The 18590-nt window shown below is 51.7% G+C and overlaps 1 protein-coding gene and 2 pseudogenes across 2 annotated transcripts; 1 reads left to right on the top strand and 2 right to left on the bottom strand.

Moving 5' to 3' along the window:
* Positions 1-212: 212 nt before the first annotated feature.
* LOC111523741 (alkaline phosphatase, germ cell type-like) lies at positions 213-868 on the bottom strand. Its single transcript, XM_023188552.2, has 2 exons — positions 634-868; positions 213-508 (listed from the first exon to the last, which is right to left on the bottom strand). Exons 1-2 carry the CDS (start codon positions 866-868, stop codon positions 213-215), a joined length of 531 nt encoding a protein of 176 aa, XP_023044320.1.
* Positions 869-5258: 4390 nt separating this feature from the next.
* LOC111523740 lies at positions 5259-10361 on the bottom strand (annotated as a pseudogene).
* Positions 10362-16782: 6421 nt separating this feature from the next.
* On the top strand, positions 16783-18069 carry LOC111523755 (annotated as a pseudogene). Its single transcript, XR_002725604.2, has one exon. The product of XR_002725604.2 is annotated as a glyceraldehyde-3-phosphate dehydrogenase pseudogene (transcript).
* Positions 18070-18590: the final 521 nt, after the last annotated feature.

The raw sequence follows: 18590 nt of genomic DNA, 5'->3' as shown, positions 1-18590 counted from the left end.
TTTTTTTAGATGGAGTCTTGCTCTGTTGCCCAGGCTGGAGTGTAGTGATGGGTTCTCGGCTCGCTGCAATCTCTGCCTCACAGGTTCAAAGGATTCTCCTGCCTCAGCCTCCCAAGTGCCTGAGATTACAGGCACCCGCCACCACGCTTGGCTAATTTTTGTATTTTTAATAAAGACTGGGTTTCTCCATGTTGGCCAGGCTGATCTCAAACTCAGGGAGCAGTGGCCGTCCCCAGCAGCAAGGTCCCGGCCAGCAGAGGAAGCAACGCGGGGACCACGGACGGCTCCGGGTGTGCGGCGTCGGTGGTGCCGGCGCGGGGCGCCAGGTCGCAGGCCGTGTAGGGCTCCAGGCAGGCGGCAAATGCCATGACGTGCGCTACGAAGCTCTGCTCCTGCACGCCAGGAACCAGGTGCGCCTGCGGGCCGCGCGCGAACACCGCCACGTCGTCGCCTGCATGTGTCTCTATGTTCAAGGGCACTGCTGACCGCTGCCGGTACTCGGGGCTCCCTAGTAGGAGAGTTCAGTTCCGGTAGGAGGGTTCAGTTCCAGGCAGACAGGAAGTGATCCCTTTCCGCCAGTCCCACATCCTTGGCACCCTGGTCCCCCTCAGGGGGCGACCCCGCGGCACTTACCACTCTCGCTCTCAGTAACATCTGGCCGGGCGCCGTCCTTGAGCGCATATCCCGGACCGTTTCCATATAGGAGGGCCGTGTAGGCTGCTCCTAGGAGAAGGGTCTGGTCTTTTGGGTAGGGGGTGGGGGTGGTAGAGGGTAGAAGGTAGAGTTGAGAGCTGGGGAAGGAGCTGACTCTAGGTGTTTCTGACTTTCCTCCGAAAGCATTCTGGAGCACCCATCCCAATATAGCCATACTTAGTGAGTATCACACTTGCCCCAAAAGAACATTGAAAAGAATTAAACAAAGGTGAAATCAACCACATTTTCCAGCGAACTTTACACTATTACAAATTTATTTGTACATTTACAATGGTACAAGAAGCACTTTGTCAACATGGTGAAATTCTGTCTCTACAAAAAATACAAAAATTAGCCAAACTTGTTGCCCGTGTCTGTGGTCCCAGCTACTCAGGAGGCTGAGGACTGTTGGGCCCTGGGAGGGTGGAGGCTGCAGTGAGGTGTGATCATGTCACTACACTCCAGCCTGGGTGACAGAGCAAGACCTAGTCACAAGGGGAAAAAAAAAAAAAAAAAAGGACTTTGTACTCACTAATACTAGAATGATTGAATATTTCATTTATGAAAATTGAATTAACATTGTAAGACATCTATTTGCCAGGCGTGGTGGCTCAAGGCCTGCAATCCCAGCACTTTGGGAGGAAAAGAGGTTAGAATTGCTTGAATTCAGGAGTCCCATGCCATCCTGGGCAAAATGGTGAGACCTCACCTCTACACATTTTTGTTTAGTTTTGAGACAGTGTCTCACTCTGTCTCCCAGGCTGAAGTGCAGTGGCAGGATGTAGGCTCAGTGCAAACTCCACCTCTTGGATTCAAGTGAATCTCTTGCCCCAACCTCCCATGTAGCTGGGATTACAGGCGCCTGCCACCAAGCCAGACTAATTTTTGAATTTTTAGTAGAGATGGGGTTTCACCACGGTGGCCAGGTTGGTCTGGAACTCCTGACTTTACATGATCCACCCACCTTGGCCTCAGAAAGTGCTGGGATTACAGGCATGAGCCACTATGCCCAGCCCCAAATTTTTTTAAAAAATAGCCAGGCCAGGTGGTACGTGCCTGTCATCCCGGCTACTTGGGAGGCTGAGGTGGGAGGATCACCTGAGCCCAGGGTAGTCGAGGCTGCAGTGAGCTGAGATTTCGCCACTGCACTCCAGCCTGGGCGACAGACCAAGACCCTGTCTCAAAACAAAACATGTATTTTTAAACTTGGGTTTCAGGACAGTTTCTTCAATTCTGGGTTTCAGTGGCTGTCACAAAAATATGGGAGGTGAACAGAAGATGGACTCCATTAGCTGGCCTTACTAAATTATCATACTCATTGTTAAATTCCATCCATCAAATATGCAAAGGTTTCTGGTAAAATCCAGCTAGTTTATTTCTATCTTCCCAGTTGTCAGTTAGTTCCTCTTTCTAACCAATGCGGAGGTGCTACATGATTATATTTTACATGAGTGCTCACATCGAAGGACTTCTATTATTTAAAACTGGACAAGTTTAAAAATAGATTGTTCTAGAATTAGATTATTCTGTTCTCTAGGTTTTTGTTTTTTGTTTTTGTTTTTCATGTGTAGGTATAAGGGCTTATCAGTCAGCTGCATTATTGACCACAAAATCAAGTGTCATGAAAATATTTTCAAACTTCTATTCAAAAATATGCCGTTTCCTTAGCATGAGCTTTCACGGAAAGATAATTACCTTCTCTTTTTGTCATTGAAATGACATCTTTACCTGAAGGACACACAGGAAGTATATTTATATTTTCCATCTTTTCATGGTACGCCTAAAATGGAGAGCTTTTCAGTTCAAAGTCAGCAAACTGGATTGTAAGAAGGAAGGAGGGAGAGTTAGGAAGAGAGGGAGAACTCAGGACAAGTGGGTTCGGTACTTTGTCATTTTGCAACTCATTCTATGTGGCCAGAAAGTTTCCATGGTTGCACCCACTCCCCTTACCAAGTATCTTAAAGTTTTTACTTACGTTTAAATTTCTATTATGCGGCAATCTAAGCTTTACAAAATTAACCCCACCACCTTCTGCAACATCCCATGTAGGCTCCAGGCTTCTTCTTTCCTGTGCACTGGGTGTGAGCCAATGAGTGAGGGGTACGGGTGAACCTCTGCACGCTGATTCATATCCAGAATGCTTTTTCTGAAAAAACCCTTTCTGAGTAGCTGTTCCATCTGTGGTTGCATTGCCACCATTTCCTCATAACGTTGCTTTTATTTATTTATTTATTTATTTGTTTATTTATTTATTTATTTATTTTGAGAAGGAGTCTCACTCTGTCGCCCAGGCTGGAGTGCAGTGGCCGGATCTCAGCTCACTGCAAGCTCCACCTCCCGGGTTTACAACATTCTCCTGCCTCAGCCTCCCAAGTAGCTGGGACTATAGGCGCCCGCCACCTCGCCCGGCTAGTTTTTTTTGTTTTGTTTTGTTTTTTGTATTTTTTTTGTAGAGATGGGGTTTCACCGTGTTAGCCAGGATGGTCTTGATCTCCTGACCTCGTGATCCACCCATCTTGGCCTCCCAAAGTGCTGGGATTACAGGCTTGAGCCACTGCGCCCGGCCAACATTGTTTTTATTTAAAAAGGCATTTACTGTTGGCAATACATCTTGTCTGCTATATCTTCTCTTTAGTGGCTCACACACATTGACAGAAAAAGTGGTTTGTTTATTTCCTTATTGGAACAGCACCTGGCAAATACCTTCAGCTGAGCCAGTTGGGAACATCTGTGCTTTCAGCCCACTGCAAAGCAAACCGCCCACACTGGGTACTTTGCTCTAACGCGAGTTTCTTCCAATCTTCGGCAGTGTTTTCTCTATATCTTCCGACAGTGTTTGCTGACAAAGAAATGCCTTTCGGTTTGTCAACAGATCATTTACTGCTCATTGTTTCTGCCATTTTTCCTGCAACAGAAAGAATTAAGTTTCTCCCTGGTGGTAGGTGTTTTTAGTCTCATGCTATCATGCAAGAAACTTTAAAAGAGCTTTCCAAATATTAGTCATTGCGTATGGAAATATCAAGAAGTACTGGGTTGAACTGCACTTAAATTTAAATATTGATGGGAAAAAATTACACTCTTTCTTCGGTTCTGAAAGCTTAGTTTGGCCGGGGGCAGTGGCTCACACCTGTAATCCCAGCACTTTGGAAGGCAGAGGTGGGCGGATCACCTGTGGTCAGGAGTTCAAGACCAGCCTGGCCAACATGGTAAAACCTTGTCTCTACTAAAAAATACAAAAGTTAGCCAGGCATGGTTGTGCATGCCTGTAGTCCCAGCTACTTGGGAGGCCGAGGAGGGAGAATCACTTGAACCCAGGAGGCGGAGGTTGCAGTGAGCTAAGATCTTGCCACTGCACTCAAGCCTGGGCGACAGAGCGACACTCCATCTCAAAAAAAAAGAGCTTAGTTTTAGACACCTTGCCAACCATGAGGATTTCACACTGCTCACAAGTGATTAAGTAATACCTCCAGGAACAAGGGCCCAGGGCAAACTTCAGCAGTAATCACAGAGTGCGGGAAATTCAAAGAGTTTTGTTTGCTGATTTTTTCTTAATACTTTATGTTTGCTGATTTTTTATTATTAGGAGCTAACATCTGGTCAGGTCTGTACCCCTGGTGACATGCGCTCTGCCAGGAGTAATAAGGAATTCTCAGCTCTCCCTTCTGCTGTGGTTCATCTGCTCTGGATTTCTGGTGTTAGTTGCAGCTTCTTTACAGGAATCTTGTGTGAGCCTCTTGGCCCTTTTGGAGGATGAGGTCGGTTAAAACTAGATCATATAATCCGTCAGTCCACTTAAGCAGACACACTAAACTCTAATACTCTAAAACTCTAATACTCTAATACTCCGCAATTTGCTGAAAGCTTGCCACCTGGAGGGCGTACTGTGTCAACCCCTGGCCTGAGGGCCTGAGTCCCTTACTCTGGGACACCCAGGAACCACGTGGGGTGGGTGCCTCCATGAAAGGTGAAGGCACCAGCATGCAGCTCGATATGAAACATGAGCTCTTGGGGCGCTCACTGCCCAGGGCTGTGCTGAGGCATGTGGTCAGCCCAGCAAACAGTAAGCACTCAGGAGGGCCTGATGTCCCTTTAACCAAACCCCAAGGTCCAGGTTAGTCTTGAGGTGCTTGCAGCCTAGGCAGGCCTGAGCAACTCCTTGTGAGCAGGGGCGTCTCACTCCCTGCAAGATTCAGACCCCAGACGGCACCACAAGTTCAGTCTCCACCAGATCCGAGGCCCCCTGCCCATTGAGTGCCTGGGAGCCCCTGCACAGTTCCAGTGATGGGCATAGGAAGCCTCCGGATCAGGGAAGAGGAGGATGCTCCCTGCAGCCTCTCGGGAGGACTCAAGGGGAATCCCAGCTGTGCCCTTCTGGCTTGGGTGCTGACGTTGCATCTGATGATGCCCTGGTCCCACCGGTTCTAGGAATAGGCCTCCCCACTGGGTTAGCATCTGTGTAACTGGCCTTTGCCCTCCTCCCAAGGGGTCCCCAGATGTCTACAGTGTGTGGGATTTACTATGTGGGACTTGCAATTGTACCCTCTGAGCTAAGGGGGCCCCAGGGCCTACTGACTCCATCCGACCAGAGCTTCCTCCTTTGCTACCAGGGCATACACTGGACCCCAACACCAAGAAGCAGCTGAAGTTCCCCTTTTTAGAAGCTTGGCACCGGCATGCCACCAGGCATGTGGGTATGTTATGTCTTGATCAGTGAAGTCAGGTCATAGAGCCTGGACTGCAGGACATTCTGTGGTTACACTACAGGGAGGGTAGTCAGTGGGAGACCTGCCCACATTTGGACCCAATAGGTGTAGAGACACACCCGGTACCCATCTGGTTCTTGTTGGGTAGATAGAAGGCAATGAGCACTGTGGGGGGAACAGCCACCTCTGTAGGAAGGTCACAGAGCCTGGACTGCAGGACATTCTCGGCAGCCCAGCCACACCCATCTCCTGACAATATACTTTCTGTGCCACCTCTGAGCTAGGCCACCACCCTCCCAGCTACTACCTCATGACCCTCCTCTGACCCCCCAGCTCTGGGCCAGGCACCCATGTGGACTTGTCCACCTCCTGCCCAATCTTCTTGACTGAAAGCTGGATGCTGAAGCGGATGCTGTTCAAGATGTTCTTGTAGTAGGTCTTCTCGTGGACCTTAAACTATGTGGGGCACGGGCAGCACTCAGCCACAGACCAGGGCAAGGCTGCAGACAGCGCCACAACCTGGCCATCCAGGCCCTCCCAGGTGCCATTAGCAGAGGGGCTGTGGTCAGGCTGGGCAGGCAGGGACACAGTCCCATCTCATACTCCTTGTCCACAGACCCAGTTTGAGCAGGAAGTCTGAGTAGCCGACCATCGCCACCATGTACTGAAGCTGCGGGCCAGAGGGCAGGTGAAGGTGGCACGGGGCCTCAGCACACAGTGTCCCTGCCCACCCCCCGCCCACCAAGGAAAGGAGTACTAGGCCAGCCTGGGAGTGGGCTTCATGATGGGGGAGGCAGGCCTGGTCAACTCCATGAAGGCCTCTTTGTCCCTTTCATTCTCTTTCGCTGGCACACGGTAGGTGCTCAGTCAATGTTCACGGGACCAACCAGTGGCACTGGGGGCCCCTCACCACGGCCCCAGCAGCTGTTCTGGTCTCCATGCAGTCCGGCTCCTCCAGGCGCTGGCTCTGGAGGTACTTGATGTCTTCCACCAGCTGCCACACCTGCAGGGTCAGGGGTCAGGGAACAAGGGTCAACCCAGCAGCCTTTCACTCTGGTCCATCATTCCTGGCATGAAGGAGTCTTTAAGCACCACTTCCTAAGCCCAGAGCTCCGAGCTAGGCGCCAAGAGGACACGTTGGAGGTAGGAATCTAGACCCTTCCCCTCCAACAATAAGCTCACAGGCTAGAGGAGGCAACAGCCGCAGCAACCACTACGGGCATCCCTAAGGAGATGCCTCCTGAGCACGGCTGAGAAGGTGCGCAGGGGCCTGGCAGGGAAGGCCACCTGCCACTGACAGACCAGGAGGAGGAGGCCTGTGGAGAAGCAGCCTGGAGCCTCAGAATGGGCTGAGGCCTAAGCAGGGCCTGGTACCCCTGTCTGCATGGGATGTGTGGGGCTCCCCATGCTAGGACCATGGCCTCGGGAGGGCTCCACCCTCAGTTCAGCACCAGCCTCCCCACCCTAAACCAGGGCAGCCCACCTTGGCTGAGGAGGGCTGAGAAGTGTTCATGTACAAAGAGGGCATGAAGTGCCATGCCAAAGTGGTGGTTGGCCTGGCCCAGGCTGACCCGGGCCAGTTCCTGTGGCTTGTTACTGCCCTCTATCTCCCGTGCCAGCTTGTGCAATGCCTCATGGAATGGCAAGAGCAGGTGCTCACTCAGGACCACCACCACGCCCCACACAAGGTAGTTGTGCAGGATGCTGGGGGCCAGATGAAGCTAGTGGGGTGTCCAGAAAGACATTCATATGGGCCACCAAGGGCACCACCCCAGCCTGTACTCCCCAGCCCGCGACTGGACCCAGCACCCTCAAAGAAGGGTCAGGAGGTCATCCCAAGTATGTGGAGACTGGAATTGGAGAGTGCTGAGCTCAACGACACAGCAAGACACTCTTGCTACTGATGCCAGCCCCTGATGTGATGGGTCAGGGCTTGAATCATTTCCTGACTTGCCATGGGGAGACAGCGTCTGACCTTGAGGGTGACTGTCTGACTCAGAACTGGCCTGCAAAGGCCTCTGTTCCTCCCCATGGTGTATAGACACCACGAGGCTCTCCCAGCGGTGGTGCAGGAACAGCAGAGCTATAGCCATACTTTCTCTTTCCAACCATCCTCGGTGAGGAAACTGCAGCTCAGGAAGCTCCCAGCCCTGCCCAGGGCCTCGGAAAGCAGAGGGAAGAGCTAGGATCGGATCTTCGGGCTCTGGGTCCTTTTTGAGTGCTGCCTCCTTTAATGTGACTACTGGACAGAAGAGGAGGTGGAAATTCATGGCACCCCCAGCAGGCAAGTCCAGGGGACAGGGTAGCAGCCTGGGCCATATGGGGAGGTGATCTTCTGCAGCTGCCCCAGCGTCACCTTTTTGTACATGGAGCTGACATCTGGCCAGAAATCATCATACTCTGACACAGTGATCTGGGTGGGGGTAGAGATCAGGGCTGAGCCAGCCTTACCCCATGGTCCCCTGTCATCAGCTGTCCCCACTACAGCCACAGGGTCTCCTTGGCCTTCTGCTGTACAGCATCAGCACCCAGGAGGCTGAGCACTCGCTCCGTGAACACTCTGTATGTTGCCAGTATCTACACCACGGGAAGGGGCTCCTCCAGGGACAGGGACAGGCCTAGCCTGGATCCACCCCTCCTGGGGCCCCAGGCCTTCCCTGCCTCCCCATCCCATGCCCCAGCACCTTCTCACTCTCCTCATCCTGAGCGAGATACAGGGTCCTCTCTGGCAGGTTGAGCCTATCCTGGTCAATCTGGGGAGGGAGACAGGGGCCAGAGGTCAGAGGTCCACATGTCAGACTCCCCAAACAGATGAAATTCTCACCCCAATGCCCAGAGAGCGACCAGACATCCATGAGTACAGCCCCAGAAGCACGCAGACCTCAACCCCTCTTTCCACAAGATGAGATGACCAAAGCCCCATCCCCGACTGTCTCAGCTTACCCCTGAACGCCTGCACTTTCCCTACCTGTCGGGGGCACTTGCGCAGTGCCGCACTGACAGTTGGGGTTCCTGGCTTTGGCGTCAGCCCCAACCCTCACGGAGATGTCAGTCCAGCCCGCCGGCGCGTCCTCCCTCCCAGCCCTCACTGCCTTCCAGAGGGCTGGGAAATTGCGGCTCAGGCAGCTCCGCTAAACACCTCAGTTAACGCAGAGAAATTACTTGCGCCCTCCTCCCGCGCTCTGCAGCCAAGTGCTCCCCTCCCCTGCTTTCCCTTTCTCTCTTCTGGCGCGCCCTCCTCCCACGCGCAGGGACCCCTGGGCAGGGACGCCCCCGGGTCCACGGCCGCTGGAGGGGCGCTCGGGGGGCCTTCTCACGCAGATGATGTAGCGTGAGGAATTCCTGTAACCTAGGCTGACCCAGAGGGAGAAGAGCGCGGAGGCGCTGTACACGCCCTGCCCCTTGTATAGCAGCAGGTTGAGGTACTAGGGCCTCGCGACCCCCAGATGCTTCGCCGCGCCGCCCAGGCCCCAGCCCCCGCAGTCCTCCATGACCTCTAGCATGGGCCGAGGACTTAGTAGCTCGATCTTGCGCATGTGGAGGCACGAACGGAAAAAGGCGCGCACCTTGCGCTGGGCCACGCCGCCGGGCCCACCCCTGGGCCGTGCCAGCAGGCGCCGCAGGCGCTCCTCTTTCTGCTCGCTGATGGCCGGGATGGTGCCATAGGTGAGCTTTTCTTTGGGAATGGCGCGGTGCCTCAGTCAGCCGCCGCAGGCGAAAGATTAGAAGTCCTGGCATGGGTCCATGCTGGCGTACAGGTTGGCTGCCAGGAAGCTGGCGGCGCGCGCTAAGGCCTTGCCCTCGGGGCAGCCCTCGGGACAGGCGCCGCCGCCTGCGAAGACCGGGTCCAGGTACTTGAGCGCCAGCATAGCCGCCAGTATGGCGCAGAGACCAGCGGCGAACACCAGCCCCGACAGCAGGCTCATCTCGTGCAGGGTTCCAGCGCGGCAGCGACCCGTCCCCGGTGGCGCTGCTCCTCGAGGGAAGCCTGGGGGGGCAGAAAGGCCTCTTGCACGATCCTCGCGCCGCAGCAGCTCAGGTTCTTGACCTACTGGGATGCGTCTTAGTGCGCAGTCAGCGAATACCGCTTTCCATCGCACCGAGGCCGCCGCGGTGCAGCCCTGGGCCACCTGGGCTATGGGATGCGCGAGGCCGCTGGCCTCCTCGTGGTCCTCTGCATGGCCCCAGGGCCAAAGCTGCGGGAAGAGCAGAATCAGGCTCAGTAGGCGCAGCAGCCCGACGGGGCTCCCAGGCACAGCGAGGAGAGACCCAGCTGCCGGCCTCATTCACTGAGGAAACCAGGGATGAGGAGAGTCTGGCGGGGCCACCACCCCCGCGTGCACAGTGGAGTCTTCTTCTCCCCTGTCCTCCTCCCTGCACACATGTGTTGGATGCTGGATTGGGAGGCCTCTTATGGGAAGGGGGATGCTCCAGGCACGGGGCCTGGCATGTAGTGGGTCTTCATTGAAAGGCCATACCTCTTCCTTTCGCCTTTCTTGTCCACGACCTGCCCTAGCCAAGGCCAAGTGGGGTGGGGGAAAGAGCGGAAGCTGAAGTGAGGAGGTGCGGTCAGGGGCACGTCTATGAGGCACTTTCAGCTCTCCGAGCTGGACCCAGACAGACGCTCCGCAAAACGGCCAGAGAACCAACCTTTGTCCTCGTGGAAGTCCGCGGGATCGACCGTTTCAACCCTGCTCGCTGGCTCCTTCTGCTCGGTGGCCCGACGGCCCACCCGCCCCTTCCCGGGGACACGCGCCAACGCCCCAGGGTCGCTGATGCACAACCCACTCCCTGCACGGCCGTAATGGGAAACCCGAGACCTGTCGGTCTCTATCCCCTTTCCGCTCCACTCCTGGCTTCAACAGGTTCTCCCTAGAACCCACACTTGGGGCGTAGTTTCACCCACGTCGGGGCGCGAGCTGTCCGGGCGAGCCCAGAGTCAGGCAGGTGCGGCGCGCAGTCCATGGAGCCAGAGAGTCGAGCCTGGGAGTCGCAGCTACAGTGGCGAGGACGCAGACAAAGCCGGGAAGCTCCGCGCAGCGGCTACGAAGGTGACGGAAGTGGCCGCCACGGTGGCCGCGGCTGCAGGGACTCAGGCGCCACTTACCTGGCAGGTGCGCGCCGGAGCCTGGCAGAGGCGGAGCCGGTCGGGCCGGAGCGGCTGCCTGAGCAGGAGCGAAGCGACGAGAGCAGCCGGTGTCTCCCCGCGCCCGCTGCCCTCTCTGCCGCCGCCCCAGCCCGCCGCCCGCCTGCCTGCCGGAGGGAGGGGACGCGCCGGTGGCTCCACCCTCCTTCGCCAGTTCCGCGCTCCCTTCCGTCCTCCTGCGACCCTCGGGCCACCTGACAGCGCGGCGGCAGCTGGGACCTGGGTCGGGGGCCGCGGAGACAGGCTTCCGAGGGTCGTGCGCGGGCTACGGCAGGAGACTCCGGGTCTAGCCGCGTCCCGGGACGAGTGAGGGCAGTGGGAACTCCTGGGAGCAGTCCCCTCGGATCCTGTGTCCCCAGTCGGAACCTCCCACCAACCGGCTGGGAAGGAGCTGGAGTTACGCAGCTGGGGGCCGTCATGGCCCAGCCCACAGCCCTGGAGGAGCCCAGGGAAGACTCCTCCTCAGGATTGAGGGGCCGCTAATAGAGTGCCTGGGCTGCCCGAACAGCGCCTGCGCAGAGCGCACCTTCACCAGGGAGCTTCCTTTACCTCCTTGGAACCCCTGTCCCGGATCAGCTCTCCCCGGGGTGTCTGGGCTTCTGGGTGTCTCGCCCCCTTCCCCCAGCCCCTGATCCACGGAGAGCAATGCAGAACCCTGCCAGAAGCAGGCCTGGGGCTGTGAGTGCGGCCCGCAGGGTCCCAATGGGCAGTGGTCCCAGAGCACAGCAATCACTGCCTATAGGAGGTGACTTGGGTTTAGCCTCTGACCACACAGTCCTGGTCACCCTGCACAGACCGCCAATAAAGAGGGGTCCGAGGCCCAGCTCCTTGGCTCTCCTGCAGTTCCCCCAAAAGAGAAGCTGAGGCTGTGGGTGAGTGGGTGATGCCAGTGGTCCACCTCCAGTTCCGGGGGGCTTCCCCTACCTCTGTGATATGGTTTGGCTCTCTGTTTCCACCCAAATCTCACCTTGAATTGTAATCCCCATGATCCCCACATGTCAAGGGCGAGACCAGGTAGAGAAAATTGAATCATGGGACTGGTTCCCCACATGCTGTTCTTGTGATAATGAGTGAGTCTCGCGAGATCTGATGGTTTTATAAGCGTCTGACATTTCCCCTGCTTGCTCTCATTCTCGCTCCTGCCGCCCTGTGAGAAGGTGCGTTCCACCATGACTGTCAGTTTCCTGAGGCCTCCCCAGCTATGAGGAAATGTGAGTCAATTAAACGTCTTTTCTTTATAATTTACCCAGTCTCAGGTATTTCTTCATAGGAGGGTGAGAACGGACTAATACACCCTGATTGCCCAGGTGACCCCATGACTCATATGCAAGAGCATGACAGACCACATAAGTGCCCAGCGACACCCAGTGAAGCCCTGAGTGACACAACTGGATACCTGATGTGAGGGTTGGGGGCGGGTGTTGGGAGGGGGTAGAGTAGCCAGAGCTGCCTTGGAGAGAGAAGGCCCGAGGGGGTGCCAGGCACAGACCGTGCGGGCTTCAGAATCTGACTCACTGCCTCCTCCCTGACTAAGGACAGATCCCAGTCACCCAGCCTATGAACCTTGTCAGAATCAAAATGGAGTTCCTTTTGTTAAAAACCCTGAGAAGTAAAGCCAGGAACATGAAGGGGATTTATCATGCACAAAACCTGACAACAAGAACTATCACAGAAGACTGCAAACAACCAGCTTGCATAATGACTTTCGCAACCTTTCAACAAAGAATACTTCTGCAAGGACATCTGCCCAGCAATTGCCTGTCCAGCCTCAAACTGGTGCCACTCATATCCTTGATCCTTGTAGCCAAGTATAAATATCTCAAAACAATCCTATGATCCTCCTCCTTTTTCCTCTAAAAACCTTTATCTTCCTTCACCTCTCTAAATTCACACATAGTTTCCTATGGCCTGCTTATTCCCATTGCAATACCTATTTCCAAAGAAAGTTCATTTTATTTTAGAGTCTCCCTGTATCTGTTATGCAGTGTCACATAGTGGAGCCAGAAGTGGGACTGAAGTGAACTCTGAAGTGAACTCATCTTGGATGAATCAGAGTTTCCTGAAATCTAATGCAGCGTTGACTGAGCCCTCTGCAGACTGCCTTTCCAGGAGTTGATTTTCTGTTCTGGTGAATCTCCTTGAATACTCAGACTCCCTCCCTTTGGTCAGTTCCTTTTTACTTCATCCTGGATGTGATTTAGTTATAAGGCTCCCTTAAACAAAGGACCTTGCATCCTTCTTGGGAGTATAAAGGTTGGAGTTTTGTTGGGACATGTGTGTGTGTGTGTGTGTGTTTGAGACAGTCTTGCTCTGTCACCCAAAAGAGTCCTGCCCTGCTGCCCAGGCTGGAGTGCTTGGCAGGATCACGACTCACCGAAACCTCCTCCTCCCAGGTTCAAGTGATTCTTGTACCTCAGCCTCCCTAGTAGCTGAGACTATAAGCGCGCACCACCATGTCCGGCTAATTTTTGTATTTCTGGTAGAGACTGGATTGCACCATGTTGGCCAGGCTGATCTTGAACTCTTGACCTCAAGTGATCTGCCCACCTTGGCCTCCCAAAATGGTGGGATTACATGGGTGAGCCACTGTGCCCAGCCAGTTTTGTTTTTTCATTTGCTTCTTTGCTTTTTGCAAGCACTTTCTGGTATAAACAGAAGTGCCCTTCTGGTTTCAGGGCTCTGGTTTCTACAGAATTTATTTTCTGTCTAGACGGCAAGTCTTTTCTGGTGAACTTTTTAGTTCTGGATGCCTGGCTGAGTATTTGTTTGATGTGCACACCTTGGTTGAAACTTTGTGAGCACTCTGATTTTGGTTTGGTTTCCCACGTCTGTAAATGATTTGGCTTTTTTTTTTTTTTTTCGCTTGTGAACATCTTCTGGTCATCCGATAGCAAAAATAAACATAAATGGTTTGGTACCGTAGGAAAAAATTAAAAACAAATAAATAAATAAATGTTGAGTGCAGGCTTGGCACAATGGCTCCCGCCTATAATCCCAGCACTTTGGGAAGCCAAGGTGGGAGGATGGCTTGAGCTCAGGAGTTCAAGCCCAGCCTGGGCAACATTACAAAACCCTGTCTCTACAAAAAATACAAAGATTAGCCAGGCGTGTTGGTCCATGCCTGTAGGCCCAGCTACGAGGGAGGCCGAGGTGGGGGGGATTGCTTGAGCTCAGGAGGCTGAGGCATAAGAATTGCTTGAATCTGGGAGGTAGAGGCCACGTTGAGCTGTGATCGCACCACTGCACTCCAGCCTGGTTGACAGAATGACCCTGTCTCAACAACAACAAAACAATTTCAAAAGATGGGTATAAGATAGCCAGTTAAAAGAAACTAGGGCATCACCACCGTCAAAATACTTGTGCAAACCCCAGGATTTATAGGATTTTCTTTGCTTTTGAGATTCATAAGAAAGGAAATGACATTCTCAAACATTAACAGCCAGCTACGTGGCTTTTCCTCATGCACATTTAAAATCAATGGCATCATGGGAATCATTTGAACTCCCCAAGTTTGCTTTTTCCTTATACTGAATTTTAAAACTGCCAACTACAGAGTTAAATGCTCTCTCTTTTTTCTGCCTACTTGAAATCTGCTGACATTTCTGCTGGTATTAAGATAAACCCACAATATCACTTTCCAGCCAAGATAAAAACCAATAAGAAAGAGGTCTTAAAGGTTTTCAAATTAATGGCTCTACAAATTACAACAGCTCCATGGCAACCCACAACCTAGACACCTTTTGGAAATGTAAATTTAGGTTTGCCTGTCTAACAGTTGCTTTGGGTGATGGACCAGTCCGTGGAAGGGCTGCTATTAGAAAGAACAGAACGAGAGAAATGTTTATAAAAATTAGGCTCTCAGATCAAAGAGGTCAAAATTGTGAACTCAGTGCAATAATAAAAAGGGTCTCTGCTCAGGATAAAAATTGCTTTGTCTGCTACACAGGGCCAGAAAAAACTGAAAAAACCTCCTAAAATGCTTCCCTACCTGCATGGAGCTGTCAAGCAAATAAGAGTGGCAAACAAAAGCAGCTGGTCATGGACTTCAAAACTGCTCCGTGATTTTCTTTCTCTTATAAAATCCAGCCAGTCCTAGTTAAAATATAAACATTTAATATTTAACCCCTAAACTCATTTGAAACTGAAAAAGGGAAAAGGTACAATCAAAGAAATAAAAAATAAAAGCAAACAAACAAAAAAGAAAAACAAACTGCTTTACCTAAAATTTTGGTTCACAGCCCTCATAAGATTGCTTATGAAGACAAATGAAAATCTTAAAGTTTGGCTTCGGTACCTCTCCCATTTTCTCAGAAATCTCATTTGGATCCAATTATGTCTTATAAACCTGCAAGTCTGTATTAGTATGTTTTGCTGTCTCATGACTGAAATGCTCAAATGAAAGCTATAAGGTCTTATTTGTGTGTGTATCTATGTTTATATATGTTTTTTCATGTCATGAGTTGTGTCTCCAATTTGAAATCTGACACAATAGTCCAGAAATTCCTTAGGCATTCTGTTCAGGTTAACTTAGATTAATTAAACTTGTTCAAATATATAGTGAACAGGGCATGGTGGAGCATGCCTGTTTTCCCAGCTACTCAGGGAGCTAAGGCAGGAGGATTACTTGAGCCCAGGAGTTCAAGGACAGTTTGAGCAACATAGCAAGACCCCATCTCTTAAAAAATATGTATATAGGCTGGGTACGGTGTCAAACGTCTTTAGTCCCACCGCTTTGGGAGGCTGAGGTGGGTGGATGGCTTAAGCCCAGTAGCTGGAGTTCCAGATAAGCCTAGGCAACATGGCAAAACCCCAGGCAACATGGCAAAACCCCATCTGTACAAAAAATACAAAAATTAGCCAGGCATGGTGGCGTGTGCCTGTAGTCCCAGCTACTGGGGAGGCTGAGGCAGGAGAATCACTTTAACTTGCGAAGTAGAAGGTTCCATGGGCTGTGATTGTACCACTGCACTCTAGCCTGGGTGACAGAGTGAGACGCTGTCTCAAAAAAAAAAAAAAAGTACATATATATATACACACATACACATACACACCTGTGTAGATACATACATATATAAATACATGTATACATATTACATATACCTACATATATAACATAGTAATGAACCCAAATACCTTTTAGTTCATGTGATTTAACCACATCTTTGATAAATAAGCTTGTTTTAAATTTGTTGATAAAATAAAAATAGAAATATCTTTAGCATTTTCTTTTCTTTTTTCCTTCCCTCCCTCCCTCCCTCCCTCCCTCCCTCCCTTCCTTCCTTCCTTCCTTCTTTTCTCAGAGTCTCTCTCTGTCACCCAGATGCAATCTCAGCTCGCTGCAACCTCCACCTCCCAGGTTCAAGTGGTTCTCATGCCTCAACCTCCTAAGTAGATGGTACTACAGGCGCTCATCATCACCCCTGGCTAATTTTTTTTTTTTTTTTTTTTTTTGTATTTTTAGTAAAGAATGGGTTTTGCCATATTGGCCAGACTGGTCTCAAACTCCTGGCCTCAAGACAAAAACATTAAAATTAAAATTAAAATTAAAATTAAAAATCAAATGCCTGGCCTCAAGTGATCCACCCGCCTCAGCCTCCCAGAGCGCTGGGATTATAGGCGTGAGCCACCACGCACATTCATCTTTAGTATTTGCAGCATACATTTTCCCCTGGGTTTGCGAGTCAAATAAGATTATATGTGTCTCTGCTAGATGCTTCAAGGTCATAAAACTTTATTTTATTTTTTATTTTTTATGAGACGGAGTCTCACTCTGTCACCCAGGCTGGAGTGCAGTGGTGTAATCTCAGCTCACTGCAACCTCTGCCTCCAGGGTTCGAGTGATTCTCCTGCCTCAGCCTCCTGAGTAGCTGGGATAACAGACATGTGCCACCACACCCTGCTAATTTTTGCATTTTTATTAGAGACAAGGTTTCACCATATTAGCCAGGCTGGTCTCGAACTCCTGACCTCAGGTGATCTGCCCACCTCGGCCTCCCAAAGTGATCAGATTACAGGCGTGAGCCACCTTGCCTGGCTTAAGGTCATAAAACTTTAAACCCAATCTAAAAACAGAGTGATCTTTGTGTAGTTCTTTGATAAATAAAACTAATTTAGTATTGCTGGGTTAATGTAAACAGCTCTGTCTTAGGAGTTACTGGCAAAATATCCATGTATTTAACTTTAAGCTTCTTAAGTGAACGCCTGAGAGTCACAGGCTATGAAAATAGTGAACAAGCTCTCTGCTCCTCCTGTTCGAGAGTCAGTTGCATCTTCTTTTGCATCGCCAGCGCATCCCTGAGACACCATGGGGAAGGTGAAGGTCGGAGTCAACGGATTTGGTCGTATTGGGCGCCTGGTCACCAGGGCTGCTTTTAACTCTGGTAAAGTGGATATTGTTGCCATCAATGACCCCTTCATTGACCTCAACTACATGGTTTACATGTTCCAGTATGATTCCACCCATGGCAAGTTCCATGGCACCGTGAAGGCTGAGAACGGGAAGCTTGTCATCAACGGAAGCCCCATCACCATCTTCCAGGAGCGAGATGCCTCCAAAATCAAGTGGGGCGATGCTGGCGCTGAGTACGTCATGGAGTCCACTGGCGTCTTCACCACCACGGAGAAGGCTGGGGCTCATTTGCAGGGGGGAGCCAAAAGAGTCATCATCTCTGCTCCCTCTGCTGACGCCCCCATGTTCGTCATGGGTGTGAACCATGAGAAGTACGACAACAGCCTCAAGATCGTCAGCAACGCCTCCTGCACCACCAACTGCTTAGTACCCCTGGCCAAGGTCATCCATGACAACTTTGGTATCGTGGAAGGACTCATGACCACAGTCCACGCCATCACTGCCACCCAGAAGACTGTGGATGGGCCCTCCGGGAAACTGTGGCGTGATGGCCACGGTGCTCTCCAGAACATTATCCCTGCCTCTACTGGCGCTGCCAAGGCTGTGGGCAAGGTCATCCCTGAGCTGAACGGGAAGCTCACTCACTGGCATGGCCTTCCGTGTCCCCACTGCCAACGTGTCAGTGGTGGACCTGACCTGTCGTCTGGAAAAACCTGCCAAATATGATGACATCAAGAAGGTGGTGAAGCAGGCGTCGGAGGGCCCCCTCAAGGGCATCCTGGGCTACACTGAGCACCAGGTGGTCTCCTCCGACTTCAACAGCGACACCCACTCTTCCACCTTCGACGCTGGGGCTGGCATTGCCCTCAACGACCACTTTGTCAAGCTCATTTCCTGGTATGACAACGAATTTGGCTACAGCAACAGGGTGGTGGACCTCATGGCCCACATGGCCTCCAAGGAGTAAGACCCCTGGACCACCAGCCCCAGTGAGAGCACAAGAGGAAGAGAGAGGCCCTCACTGCTGGGGAGTCCCTGCCACACTCAGTCCCCCGCCACTGAATCTCCCCTCACAGTTTCCATGTAGACCCCTTGAAGAGGGGAGGGGCCTAGGGAGCCCCACCTTGTCGTGTACCATCAATAAAATCCCCTGTGCTCAGCCAAAAAAAAAAAAAAAATAGTGAACAAGGAAATACCTGGAAATGAGTACTAGCTTTGTGTAATATCTCAGTATTCACAATTAATGGAGGTATAATTGTTAAAAATATAAATTAGGATGAATGTCTATAAATGAGCTTTTCATAGAATTTGAAATCTTTTTTGTTTTTCTGAGACAGAGTCTCCTCTGTCGCCCAGGCTGGAGTGCAGTGGTGTGATCCCGGCTCACTGCAACCTCCACCTCCCAAGTTCAAGTGATTCTCATGCCTCAGCTTCTTGAGTAGCTGGAATTACAGGTGTGCACCACCACACCCAGCTACTTTTTGTATTATTGGTAGAGACGGGGTTTCACCATGTTGGCCAGGCTGCTGTCAAACTCCTGGTCTCAAGCAGTCCTCCGCCTCAGCCTCCCAAAGTTCTGGGATTACAGGCGTGAGCCACTGTGCCTGGCCAGACTTCGAAATCTTAAAGTCATGTTATGCTACCTTAACTGACAGATACTCATTAAACATATTGGTCATCTCCAAGTAAGATAAAACAC

Source organism: Piliocolobus tephrosceles, unplaced genomic scaffold, assembly GCF_002776525.5.
Source record: "Piliocolobus tephrosceles isolate RC106 unplaced genomic scaffold, ASM277652v3 unscaffolded_30172, whole genome shotgun sequence".
NCBI lineage: Eukaryota > Metazoa > Chordata > Mammalia > Primates > Cercopithecidae > Piliocolobus > Piliocolobus tephrosceles.
This window is presented reverse-complemented; position numbering and strand designations above follow the sequence as displayed.